Here is a 13,375-nt window from a genome sequence, read left to right as displayed (position 1 = left end):
CCGCTCATAAAAAAAAAGACCAGTCCAATATGAAACATAAAAAAATTCATGATAACCAGTGATCCCAAAACCCCAAAAAATATTGACAAGAGAAGAAAAATAATAAAAATCAAGATGCGTAAGTGATTATGACTTCTCCGCTTGCTGCTGAGCCTTCTTAGCCTCTTTAGCAGCGGCAGAAGCCCTTTGACCCGCCTCGACCCTCTCAATCCTCTTCTCCGCGGCCATTCTCCACCCTTCGCCATAACGGAAGATCATCAACGGGAACAACAGTCCCAATGGCAATGCGATAAAACCCATCAAAGAGTTACCCCATCCGTACCCGAGTTTGTCGTACATCTGTCTTCCAAACAGCGGGAACGCGAACCCGAAGAGGGATCTGAAGAGGGTAGCTGCGCTAATAGCGGAAGCGGCATATCGTGGTGACATGTCAATCAGATAGGTCTGAACAGACGAGAAGACAGAGATAAGGCCCATGGAGAAGATGGAGGTTCCGATGAGGGGCATTATCCAGTGAAGACGCTTCTCAGCAGACCACCCGTACCAGAAAAGACCACCTGAGATCAAGATGGCTCCAACAAAAAGAGTAGGAAGACGGAACTCGGGCTTTGCAACGCCGCCGTTGGCAGCGGTAAGCTTAAGGTAAGTCTTCTGGAGCGCTGGAGTGAAGGTTGCAAGACCAAGCAAGAATCCGATTCCGGGAGCAAGGTAGTTCAAACCAGCAATACCAACAGTCTCGCCGTATTCACCCTGGAACAAAGTCGGGAAGGTGACAAACATCAAGTACAGGAATCCGTAAGTGAAGGCCATAAACAAACCAAGAGACAACAACACCGGGTTTAATGCCAACATCAAGAAAGGTCTGGTAAGAGCGATCTTGAAACTAGTCTTGATATCTCTGCTGACTTCGAAAACAGTGTGAAGGTTTTCATTTCCAGTGGCCTTCCTCGCTGCAGCAGCCTTGCGGTTGAGAATAACAATGGCGTATGTCTCATCCTTGAAGATGATGGCACCAGCGACCGCCGTCACACCTGTGACAATGGACAAGACCCAGAAAACCCATCTCCATGAGATATGCTGAACAATGAAGCCGGCAATGATTGGTGCGCAGACGGGTCCTACAAGTGGACCAAGAGCGAAAAAGGCCATTGCTCGGGCCAAATCGACGGGAGCCCAGACATCAGACAAGATACCAGCACCAAGGGCCAATGGAGAACTACCAGCCAAACCGGCAAGGAGACGGAAGGCAATCATTTGTCCGGTTGTCTGGGCGACGGCACAAGCAATGTTGAAGATTAAGAAAAGGAAGATAGAGACCTGCATGACCTTTACACGTCCGAAGATCTCAGAGAGTGGGGCAAAAAATAGAGGGCCGAATGCGAAACCAATCAAGAATACTGAAACTGTCATGGAAGCAATTGTGGTGTTGGTGATGCCGAATTCTTTTGCGTAAGCCTGGGCGGCAGGTGCGGCGATAGAACTGGCGAATGGGGAGACAAATGTGTAAAGGGAAACGATCAAAGTAATGGTCCATTTCTTTTGCGTGGGGAAGTTACGAGGATTTGCTGGATCATCTGGTCCATCCCTATATTTCACAAAAAAGTCAACATGTTACTCAGAAACGGATATATTGAGGAAATTAAGCTCACCATGTGATCAATTCAGGATCAATATCTTTAAATTCAGAAGCATCGTCCGGAGCGTCCAGTTCACCCTCATTTTCGGTCCGTCGTGAATATACAGATCGAAGCTCTTGCAGTGTTTCCTGTCGTCGGAGATTTGCATCGTCTGTCGACAGATCCTGGTAGATATCCTTCTGTGTAGCTGCAGATGAGATTGAAGCTCCTCGCCCTCGTGCTTTGTAGGCACTGGGCCCGCTCTGAGATTCGAGATCGACGTAGTGAGGACCGTTCTCGGCAACGGTTTTTGAGGATGAGTTTGAGGATGACGCTGAGGAGGCAGACATCGTTTTTTCCAATGCTCCTTCGTTAGGAGTGTTTGATGTCGCCATTGAAATAACCTTAAATTCAAATATCCCAGAAAATCACGTTTATATTTCCGGATATGGGCTACTTGTTAAAATGCCTTAAAGCTATTTGACTGAGACCGTTGTCTAAGCTTCAAGTGCTGTGTTTAGGTTGTTTGGATTGAATGATGGGAGATCAAGGCAGAGAGAGGAAATGCTCCTATTTAATAAGGATTCTTCTTGATATCCAGAACTATATTCTTTGGCAGCACGGAATACCATCATCCGGGCGAAAGTACGACATGCCCCGACCCACGGGTGTTACAGAGAAAAAGCTTGACATTAATCATCTACTAGTGACTAAGGTAGGCAAAGATACCGAGGTCAGATCCTCTGCTACCCTGATTTGGTGATCTAATACCGGCTTTAAGGTAGCCGTTGAAGGGTTGTCGACTTGCAACCGGTGATAGGGCAACTCTCGGACTATCGAAACACCCACATGCGTTCAATTTACCGTCATAGACCTAATGCCAAGAGCTCGGATAACGGTGCCGGTGCATACCACATGGGAAAATGCGAGACATGAGATTCAAGGGAAAAAAAATAGGGTTTCTTCTCTGTTTACGGAACATACGGAAGTGACAATTTGTGCAAATTTTCAATCTGGCGCAGGCTGACGTTGTGTGGCTTCAGGCTTGCATCGGGTGGATAAGAGGATTCATGAATCTAGCATTCGTTTCTAGAAGTTTCGTGTGAATCCCAGAGAATTCCATTTGCAGATAGACAGGGTCTGATTATCCAGATTTCTTAAATAGAGCGTATTTATTAAGTGTCAAATCCGAAAATTGACACTTTAAAAATGACAGTTTCGGAAGACAAAATTGACAGTTCCCCTCAGTAACCTAATTAACCTAATTAACCACACCAGGAAGGTATGATGGGGGAAACTGGGTAGATAAATAATTCTTCACGCTTACTGTGAAATACGCAGGCAGGATATATACTGCACTCAGTATAGTAAAAATCCCCAGGCGTATCCTACATCCCCACCTTGGAAAATTGACAGTTTCGGCAACCACTTTTCAATGTGGCGAAGTGTCAATTTTCGGATTTGACACTTAATAAATACGCTCTAATCCCTCTATCGGACGAGAGATGTCTTTGTCAACAATACTTACCAAGAAATTTCCTGTCCTTGCTTGAGCACAAGTAAGATTCATTAGGCGAAACGCAATCTACCACCAGTTACGCAGACTATGGCGATATCGATTTGGGATAAACTCTCCTCCCGAATGACTCCCGGGACATGCTTGTTACCTCAGGAGATTTCTCTTGCAGGGTCTTGAGAGGCTCAGCGTTTGCGAATCGGTTGAAATTTAGGTTGTGCCGAGGTACGTGTATCCTGTATGCGCCCTTAAATTTAGCACCATCAGCCCTTTAGCGGCACTAAAAAAAAACCGGTCCCGCATTCGGCCCGAATATGGCCGTATGTTGCTTAGTGTGAAGGATCAAAGATCCTCCGGCCCGCATGGAGAAGCTTTTTTTCTTTCTTCCTTGACATTCTCACGGGAACGCAACGTGGAAATGTCTTAACCCTTTCCTCCCAAGCCTTCCTTCATGTCATGCCTGGACGATGTTTCTCCCGAGTGGTCGGTCTCTTATCAACCTCCTCCTTTCACAAATCCAAGGGTTAAGGGGCTTGAGAGTTAACAAATACAACCACAATAAACGAAGGCCCATGATTACGAGCCGGAAAGTTTTTTGTGCTAAACAGGCAGGTTTGTGGCGCGTAGCAGCCCACGTGCGGGACGAGAAACATGTATCAACCGAAACAAAGCGTCAGAGCAGAGATACGCCAGCGAGAGACGTGAGACGCACGGCCTCATCGAACAGTTGATCGAGTCTTCCTTGCCGGCTTCCGTGCTCATTTTTTAGTGTTTAGGACAAAATGTGTATCATACGAGCCATCAGAGTCTGGGTACAGTCGTTCACAGGGTGAGGACGAACACTGAGTGAAGACGAACCAGGGTTCTCAATATGGCAAGAAACAGCCAAGATGCCCAAGTGATCTTTCTATTTGTCCAAAAATCCTTGTTCGTCTACACCCAGTGTTCGTCCTCACCCTGTGAACGGCTGTACCCTAGTGGACGCGTGTGGTAGCTGACGAGTTTCTTGAGGTCAATGCTTTGGACATCCGGTATCGGGGCATCAAACCGGGCCGATACGAACTATTACTCTAGGACGACAGATCGGGATAATCTATTTGTTCAGAATCATGCTCGTTGGTCTCGGAGTAACTAGAGAGCGCTCAAGATTAAGAAGTGGAATTGTGGTGATAGAGATGGCAATATTTCATGAGATAAACCGCACCGGGGGGGGGGGGGGGCAGATCTGACTTTACCCAGCACGACGGTTTCTCGAGTTGTTTATGCTCAGATGCTTAGTCTCCTCTGTGAAAGTTTATCGTGAGTTCCCGATTTGAGCTCTTACATTCGGTACCTTAAAACGGCAACGCCTATGCAGATGGGCATGTCAAAAAATGGTCCAGATCGAAACCTGATGAAGCAAACCAGACCCAAGTTACTGGGATTAACGGGGTCGGCCCAAGATACTGTCATCAGTGGCTTTCTAAGCCGATTGTTAGCAACCTTGTACGAAGGCAGTTTGGCTTGGTATTAGTAGTGATAGCTTGGGGTCTATAAAGTATGCATCAATCTCCTGGTGGAATATATAGGGGTTCGCATCCTGGTACAGGGCTTACCTGGCTGAGCCTTTCGTTCCGGGTGTAAGTTTATCCGCAACTGACTTTCATTCCAAATAGCTGGGCCTGATGTAAAATAGTATTCCTAATTATATCTAGAAGTTTGGTCGAGTCTCGTTTTATATTACAGCGGATATGGTAGTTCAGGATGTGATTGGTTAGTGAGCTCGAGGAGGCTTTCCTAAACCCAATTTATTGGCGCGTAGTAACCTTAACTTACGATTATTGGCGTGTGCAGGCACTTATGTACCACATGTTACTAGTCACTATGATTCAGGGTCATAGTATCGCACTCGGCGTTATATATTCCAATATATTATAATAAAATCCGACCCGGGCCACAAAGAATACATACCGTAGTGTGATTTTTCTAAACTATAGCCTACTTAATTGACCGTGAACAGGGGCCTTTGAAGTCTACATAAATTGACGAATTCTCGCGCTTTATCTTTCGGTACACATAATATACATTCAAAAAAGCAAGTCACTAACGTAGGAACCTATGTACGGATGAGTGAGATTCTATGAAGGAGAGATATAAAACTTGCTGAATGAAATCTTCATTCTTCCAAACATTGTGTCATTGCTTTAGCGATGTCTTCTACATAGACATACACGGCGAGGCGATCCACGATCGCCAATATTTCATATAATTACAACGAAATACGCTCAAGTAAGGATTGCCGGCAACCTATATATCTACACAACGTTATCATCGGGTTTACCATAGTGCTAAGGAAATAACCACCTGTTGGGTATTTCAAGCATTCATGTATATAAGAGATACATGTAGCTACATCTTGTCCGCGAGTTTCCTAGAGGTCTACTAGAGTTCGGCTGGAACCCTGCCAGTTTACTGGATGTACCCCTAGCTATTCTAGGATAAGCTTATAAGATGCTTTAGCAGTCCCTATTTTTACATAGAAGAGTTCTAGACCATATATTTAGATAAATAAAGCCCCGCAGCCCCTTTGTAAAGAGCGTTCGTATAAGGGGATCTGGGAGTCTCAACCACTAGTTGTAATCAACATATATATATCATAGACCTTCACTGGTGATTCTTTCTAAGAGAACTAGAAGGTATCTTGTATCCGCTACGCGTGTTGTGGGTAGAGATGCTTTTGATTACGCGCTTTGTGGTGTTGTCTACATAAGTCGCGTGCATGCAAGGGACATGCTGCCGGTGGCTATCATCCGACCAGCGCTATCCCCTTGTATTTCCAGCAAGGTACATCTTAGATTGATTTTAGATGTGCACTCTTCTCTCTTTTGGTACGGTGTACATGTGGTTAACACGAACCAAAGCAGCAGCAACGTGTCTAATGCCCACATGCACTCCAAATTACATGTAGTATTTACTTCTGATATTAAATATTTATCTATAGCCTTTAAGAATCAGAGCTTATAAATTTAGTCCATCTCTCGTGATGCGTAAATCATGTAATATCACTCGGTTACCGGTTCCCCCCTCTTTCAGAAAAATGATCATCGTTCATAGCTGATTGATGGCCCATTGATCAACTATTATGGGCAGTTGTGTATGTGCTCACAAATCACAAAATGGAAGGAGTATATGACTTGCGGCATATTGGGGGGGGGGGAGGGGGGGTGGGCTGGAGGTAATTAAGTCTTAGAAATCCCACGAGGGTACCGCAATAGGCCGCATAAATAAGATGATCCGCGGACCCGACTTCCCTCAGGAAATAACTTAGTGTGCGATTCTGTATCCAAATCTGGTCCACCGGCCAGTACATGAAATACTAAGTACAATCGAAGTAAGGTACCTGAAACGAAGGGGTATAAAGTGTAGTTCGATTTGGACTTCTATATATATCCCCATAAGTCTTGATCTTTTATTTACAGGCTGGGCCGTGCTTCAATATCTGGGTATCTATACGTACCGTAGAATTCTTTCAGCCACAGACCAGCATCAAGGGTGGTCTTACAATCAGCATTTTATGTTAGTGAATGGTTCAGCAATATCTCTGTGGCTGTTGGACTGGCACAGCCGTTTGAAAGGCTGCGGCAAATATTCTTCCAAAGCGATCATTGACATCAACATGCCGCTTACTAAGATGACACCAGTAGCCCTAACCCTTACCGTAGATCTTTCCGCTGCTCAAGCGTGAACTCTTCTTCTTCTGTTGCTCTTGCCCTTACTTTTAGCGCATAGCCAACCGGACACTCAACAGACCTCTTCTCTACGCGTTTAACTTTGCGACAAAGAACTATATATCAAAGCTACATACTTTAGATATTACTACACAAAAACGTTCGCAGGAGGCTAGCCGACCATGTCTGACGATGGCTTCGACGATGACTTTGATGACGGTTTCGGGTTCATCGATGATCTGGATTATCAAGATGATGACGAGCTGGTCTTTATCCCTTCACTCTCTTCATACATTACTAAACCCCCGTACACCCCACCTCGTAACAGCTCAAGCTGATCCCTCCAGCGCCCATAGTCCGCCCTAGTCGACTCCATGGCCGAAACCGCATTCGCCCAGGGTGACCCCATCTGGGATGAGTTCGAAGCCGAGTACGACACGACCGAATACCACAGCGACTGGTCATACTACTCTGACGGCGGTTTCTTCAGCGATGAGGAGAAGGCTCCTGTCCCTGCCGACAATGCGGGGAAGCCGCCGACAAATGGCGGTGTCAACACAGCTACATTAGACGGTGCAGGAAGGACAGAATCAAATGGAAAGACCAACAGTACCGGTAGACCGCTTCGGAAACGCCGAAAGCTCATGGTCGTTGATGAGAGTGGTGAGAGGTTGCCTGAATCTGCGCCGATACCACAGGACCAGCAGGAACAAGCGAAGGTCACGGCGACTGTCATTGTTCCGCTGCCGCCGACATCACCGAGAAGGCTCAATGGTAGCGAGTCAAAGAAGTCGAATGGTGTGTTGAAAGAGGATGGGAAGACCATATCTTCATCTATAAGCGTTGACGGGCTCAGGGCTGCAATGAAGCGGAAACCGAGTACAGATGAGGCTGTAATCTCTCCTTAAGTTTTCTTTCTCGGGGTTGGCGGACGGATAATGGTGTTATTGATGATTACAGGGAAAAGTTCATTTTTCATTTTTTTTCATTTTGATTGCAATGAAAGGTCTTTACAAATAAGACAATATCCAGTGTTCAAATTCATGTCCAACTATTCACTGAGGATAGTATTCAGCTACGTGGCACTGGTGTAATTGAGGAAGACACAAGCATGCCTACGAATAAAAGCTGTTGAGTAAACGTTTATGGCACATGTCCAATTTATTAGCCACTATCATGTACTAGGAAATCCCTGCAGATAAACAAAAATACAAGTACGTAGTAATTATGTCGAAGCTCATAAACCTCAGGCCTTAATAGGCTTCCCTTCCCCGCAGAAAAAAAACGCCACAAACTCAGATAATAATCCCAACCATATCACATCTATAAGTGCCATGCAAACAATCTCTTGAAAACGGCGCTTCCCTCGGTCTCGATGACATCTCCGTGACAAGGGATGATCTTGTCAAAATCCCACCCGGCAACTACCTTTGCACTTTGACTGAAAGAATTCTTATCCTTTGCCGTAGCCCACCATATGAAGCGCTGTTGACCCTTCCCATGTATTCCCAAGATCATAGCCATCAATTTCCCATATACTCCAGATTCTGGGTTTTCTCCAGTCTTGGAGTACTGCTCATAGGCCGGTAGGTTGAAGACAAGGTCGGCGTTTATGAATGTCCGTGTGGGTTTATGCAAGAAAGCAAGCTCCTTATTTGCGTGTCTAATTTTAAATCTTTACATCAGCAAAAAGAAAGAAAAACAATCTAGGCTAGTAGACTAGCCAAATAAGGGATTAACCATACCCGTCAAAGTACTCAACATCAAATTCTCTCGCAAAGTCCTCTGGTAGTTTGATGCTCCTCTTGTTCTCTTTTGTAAAAATGTGATCAATTACTACATCCTCATTGCCTTGCTTTGCTCTCTTCTCACGGAGCCCCTCTGGCCCAATGACCTGCGCGTTCTGGTACGCGGCCTTCCAGGGACCCAGTTGCATATGGTGCTCAATATCAGGCGCGATGATATAGGATACATTGCCGCCGAGAGAGGTAACGGTATCGCGGGCTTCCTGGGTTAAGCTGACGGGGGAGAAGACAGCAAGGTTTCCGGTTTGTAGACGGACTGATTGATTGGCGCATGTTAGTACAAATAAATATTAGGGAGGTTGCTAAAGGCTCAAATACCGATTGTGGCCCTTCCACCAAATTTGAAACGGTTAAACCGGAGGAATGGGACAGAGAGGGTGGTGATCTGGGGGATACACTTCGGATGACCATCGTTGCAGACATGTTTTGTTCTTTTGACATGATTGTTTTTTTGCTGGGATTGAATGAATGAGCGGGGTGTGTGTTGTTCTTATAAGCTATGATACTGTTACAAAGCGGTGATTTCCGTTGAGTGTCTATGACGTTGTTGTATTCAAGAGTGGGTGGTGGAGATTTTCAGCTTGCTTTATACAATCCCACGCAATTTGTCTTCTTGTCCCTTACCGGTATTTTTCATTCCCAGTGGATCAAGAATGTCAAATTCCATTGCCCACACAATTACGGACAGCCCAGAACACATGGAGTGCATGGGGAGGAGGGAGGCCATGCTTGCATATCAGTTCAACACGATACGTGCAAGGATACCTAGCTACGTATGTACGTAATCCGGAGCCTTCAACACGTGTTGAACATTTGGAATCCACTAACGCCGTACCGATCCGCAAATTGACAGCTCCCCATTCTCGCTTATCCTGTTACGTGCCACCACTTCGCACATGGTCGTACAACGAGGAGTTGACTAAACAACAGTATCATGCTGTTAATTGTAAGCTGATCAAGTCCCGGGCCGAGCTTTCACGAGATTTGATGATGTGGATTTCTGTGCGGAGTATGGGAACGCAGGATGCCGGTGGAATTCCAAATTTTTTGACCCTACCCGAGGTCGCCGAATCACTGGACATGACGCTTACTAACACTTCTAGAAGGCTTGATAGGATTTGTAACAAATCCATGCCATCTAATTTATTTCCTGGTACTCTAGACCTCTAGGCCTCCATGAAGGCCAGGAACATCGATGGAAGAGTACCATATCTTTGCTCCCCAGTCTCATCATATGAAGATGAAAGTCAAGGAGATTTCCTTCTGGCGGGCGGAATAGCTCACAGCACGCCCTCTGGAGTCTGTAGGTACAATTGTAATCCTGGGCTTGGTTAACGTCAGAGCAATAAACTCAACCCTGAAGGCTACCTGTAGAGACTAGGGTCCCTGTCAACTGTACTTTATGTAGTAACGCCCTGACTAGCAACGTACAGCGTGACAGAACAGATACAGTATCACACAAAAGCCGGTGAAGTCGCAATGAGAGATAAGTCGGCTTGACCCCATAGGTGGTAGGTGCGTGGTCGGACAGCGGAAGTAGAACGCGACGTTAACGCTGGCGACGATTAGAGCACCTACTTGACTTACTCCCAGGCAGACAACTTACTGTACCTACATACCTACATGTACATTTAAGTGCCTTAAGCACTTGCAACTAAGATTTAACTTCCTATTAATCGATTAACTGGTTTAATGCATTGGCCCACCTCCTTCTTCTTGAGACCGGGCCGGTACACCTACTGATCACGAGAACAGGGTCGGTCAAGTATGGCTCGAGAAGCTATGGTGGGTAGGTGTGTAAACTTCGGCGTTTGCAGCCAATCAATCTATAGAAATTGGGAGATCTACTCCCATAATGGTACTAGCGCCTAGCCCAACTGTGGAATTTTCTCTAATTCCCATACAAAAAAAGTTCCTCTGAAGTTGACACACCCCCTATGCCTTCTCGCGCCATATGTATAACGGAAACTTAATATTGATACCGAGCTGTGAAGGGCTTGGAAAGACAAGTTATGGTCTGTTTGGGCTGCTCATATTCTATAATATCACCCATTCCACTGATCGGGTAGAGTACACGCAGCAAAACATTAAATTATTCTCATTCAAATCTAATTATAAGTCAAAATGCGCAGCATCGCCTGTTATCGAAGAGAGGTGGAACATGATAAAAGAAAATATTGGCCCTTGCTCATTTGATCCATCTCATAGCCCTACCCCGATGCTCGAGTTTCGTACTTACCTATCACCTCAATCACTGCGTAAGCTTTGGTACCAACAGCGATCTTCCTGAAGTTCTAGACAAATAAAATATGTTCTCGCTCTCAGCTTCTCGTTTCCCATCATGCAGCCTAGCCCTACAACAGCGCCAGTAATATTCTCGAGAGCACCCTTACAACACATGAGCTGATGTACTTCAGTCGTGGGGATATATCTACATGTATCCAAGGGAACTGCTGCAAACAATGTCTCGGAGAGGATAGGCTTACATCCCCGAAGTACATATTTCGCTACCAACAAGGCCGCATATTGATAGTGTTCATGTTCAAGATTAAAATTTCTAACTGGATATCAGTCTCCTTTTCTTCTCAACATAGATCTACCGCCATCAATATGCCAAACTCTTGAGGAGTGCTTGAGCTGGTCCCTACTTATTATCGCACTGAAGGGAACCTTTTGTTACCAACAAACAAACATTCTAGACCAGTGTTTCTCGCGCTCGTTTCATGTTTGTTTATCACCGCCATGCCATGCCATGCGTTGGTATGCATGCATATATTTCCGTTTGTGTTGCGGGCCAGATCTGGTGGCCGGGCGCTCATGAGGGTCTAGACCTGAGTACATGCCTATTTCTCTGAGACAAAAATAAGAGTTATGAACGACCCGGGTGGGGGTATAATGACGTTTTACTCTATGCAGCTGGAGCGTTTCAAAGGGTTTCAGATGTTTTTGCGGCTGGACAGAATGTATTTTTTGTATCTTGTCTTTAGTTTCACCATGATGGTTGAAATGGTGAGTACTTACTACATCAGTACCACATACAATTGCCCCGCCTACCCTTCAAACTTTAATATTTGCCTACGGCCCAAATTGACCGCCTCCCTTATTGCAACTGAATACAGGAGGCATTCGTATTTACCGATGCCTCTTCAAGACTGATGTCCGCTGGGGACGATGTACGTACTCCTACATACATGTACTGAGTCATAATGGCCCCACATCCGAGGGCACCATGACGGTCGATCATACCCCGTGAATTGCACACCTTTTCGTTCAGAAATCTCTCGCTTGGAAGAGTAAAGGATTGAATGCCCGTACATACTAGACCTTCAACACTTCTTTAACACTCTGGATACATGTAGAATGTCAGGAGCTACCTAGTTTAGGCCTCAGAGTAATTTCAGGGATGTCTTGGGTAAAAGCGCAGCTACAAGTTATATTAACCCCGCAATCCTGCCTAGTTACCTTCATGGTAAGGAAAAATTTAGTCCTTGAGTTATAACGGTTAGCCTGTTTTGGAACATCCGGGGTGCATTGCATGACCGGGTTCCAGACTCTCGGGTTCACCAACAATATCAAATTTTCAGTTTTTTTGTGGAGAAAGAGCACGCAACCCTAGACACGCCATGGATAATAATTGATAGGATAAATAATATGTAGGTAAATCTGATTAATTAAAGAGATGGCGAACCAAAATAATAAAATTAAAAAAAAAAAAAAGAGTCAGGCAGACAAATAAATCAAAGTATTAATGATTGATACCAACAAGCAAACAAGCCAGCCGACCAACGAACTAAACCTCATGCTGCCAGATGATGCCTCCCAACCCAAAAACAGACATTGACTTTTTTTACAGTACTCCTTCCCACTTTCCTCGTCCTTAATAAAACAAAGCCAACCTGGCATTCCCATGATTTCTAAACAGTATCTAATCTGTCCCAATTCTTGGAACACTACCACGTCTCGTCGGATTCAGCTTCTCACTCGGTGCGAGCAGGAATTCATTCTTTCCAGCTGCAGATGACGTCGAGCCGCTGAAGGGATTTGGTGTGGTATCGGTAGTGGTTCGCCCTTGTGCCTATAAAAACAACATCAGATGGAATTCGGGAGAATTGTATTGGTGAATGGGGGATGACATACAGTGCATTGATTGCATTTCTCACCCCAGTTACGGACTTGATTTTTGCATTGGTGGTAACCCTATGGTAGTATTAGTGAACTGCAGCATTTGTAGCAAATAGTAATAGGCCTGGGCTGGTGTGGTCTGGACACGAACGTAGTAGTTTGAACAGTAATAAGCCCCGTTTGTACTCATGATTGATGAAGCTATCTTCTTGTAACAGGCTGGTTTTGAAGGCAGGAGAGGATAATGTAGAGGGAATGGAATTCTCTTGCAGAGAATGATTGTAAAAGGTACGGTAGGTTGTGCAGCAGAGCGGAGTAGACAAGATCTAGAGTGGAGGAGCGCTGTAGTTATGTATGTATGGCTGGCCTGATCAGATCAGTAAATAACAAATTCGCAGACGAAACAGAGCAGACTAACAGCAGTGAATCGAAGATCAGATCACAATTAAAGGGATAGAGACTAGAGCAGAGAGTGAGAGAAGAAGAAGAAAAGAAAAAAAGAGAAGAATACAATCTGCAAATCGAATCCAGTCCAATCGATCAGGAGCTGGCATGGCAGGCTTATATAACGACTCTTCCTACTCGTGGAACGCTGCCAAACCCCCCAAG

General features: G+C 45.2%; 6 protein-coding genes across 6 annotated transcripts; 3 read left to right on the top strand and 3 right to left on the bottom strand.

Annotated features, from left to right (window-relative positions):
• Nucleotides 1-126: 126 nt before the first annotated feature.
• Nucleotides 127-2,011, bottom strand: LAJ45_08136 (uncharacterized protein; the record flags this gene model as incomplete). The annotated part of the gene is made up of 2 exons (XM_046117689.1): nt 127-1,585; nt 1,650-2,011. The coding sequence occupies 2 exons, from the start codon at nt 2,009-2,011 to the stop codon at nt 127-129; spliced, it is 1,821 nt and encodes a 606-aa protein (XP_045968976.1).
• A 2,472-nt stretch (nt 2,012-4,483) lies between these two features.
• On the top strand, nt 4,484-5,012 carry LAJ45_08135 (uncharacterized protein; the record flags this gene model as incomplete). Its single annotated transcript, XM_046117688.1, has 4 exons — nt 4,484-4,638; nt 4,721-4,751; nt 4,827-4,884; nt 4,966-5,012. The coding sequence occupies 4 exons, from the start codon at nt 4,484-4,486 to the stop codon at nt 5,010-5,012; spliced, it is 291 nt and encodes a 96-aa protein (XP_045968975.1).
• Nucleotides 5,013-7,021: 2,009 nt separating this feature from the next.
• Nucleotides 7,022-7,747, top strand: LAJ45_08134 (uncharacterized protein; the record flags this gene model as incomplete). The annotated part of the gene is made up of 3 exons (XM_046117687.1): nt 7,022-7,105; nt 7,196-7,269; nt 7,330-7,747. The coding sequence occupies 3 exons, from the start codon at nt 7,022-7,024 to the stop codon at nt 7,745-7,747; spliced, it is 576 nt and encodes a 191-aa protein (XP_045968974.1).
• A 415-nt stretch (nt 7,748-8,162) lies between these two features.
• On the bottom strand, nt 8,163-9,085 carry LAJ45_08133 (uncharacterized protein; the record flags this gene model as incomplete). The annotated part of the gene is made up of 4 exons (XM_046117686.1): nt 8,163-8,502; nt 8,585-8,900; nt 8,963-8,973; nt 9,066-9,085. 4 exons carry the CDS (start codon nt 9,083-9,085, stop codon nt 8,163-8,165), a joined length of 687 nt encoding a protein of 228 aa, XP_045968973.1.
• A 212-nt stretch (nt 9,086-9,297) lies between these two features.
• Nucleotides 9,298-9,806, top strand: LAJ45_08132 (uncharacterized protein; the record flags this gene model as incomplete). The annotated part of the gene is made up of 3 exons (XM_046117685.1): nt 9,298-9,421; nt 9,498-9,590; nt 9,751-9,806. 3 exons carry the CDS (start codon nt 9,298-9,300, stop codon nt 9,804-9,806), a joined length of 273 nt encoding a protein of 90 aa, XP_045968972.1.
• Nucleotides 9,807-12,569: 2,763 nt separating this feature from the next.
• On the bottom strand, nt 12,570-12,956 carry LAJ45_08131 (uncharacterized protein; the record flags this gene model as incomplete). The annotated part of the gene is made up of 3 exons (XM_046117684.1): nt 12,570-12,719; nt 12,782-12,841; nt 12,918-12,956. The coding sequence occupies 3 exons, from the start codon at nt 12,954-12,956 to the stop codon at nt 12,570-12,572; spliced, it is 249 nt and encodes an 82-aa protein (XP_045968971.1).
• Between the last annotated feature and the right edge of the window lie 419 nt (nt 12,957-13,375).

This window comes from Morchella importuna (assembly GCF_003444635.1).
Source record: "Morchella importuna strain M04M26 chromosome Unknown Morimp01GS028, whole genome shotgun sequence".
Taxonomy (NCBI): Eukaryota; Fungi; Ascomycota; class Pezizomycetes; order Pezizales; family Morchellaceae; genus Morchella; species Morchella importuna.
This window is presented reverse-complemented; position numbering and strand designations above follow the sequence as displayed.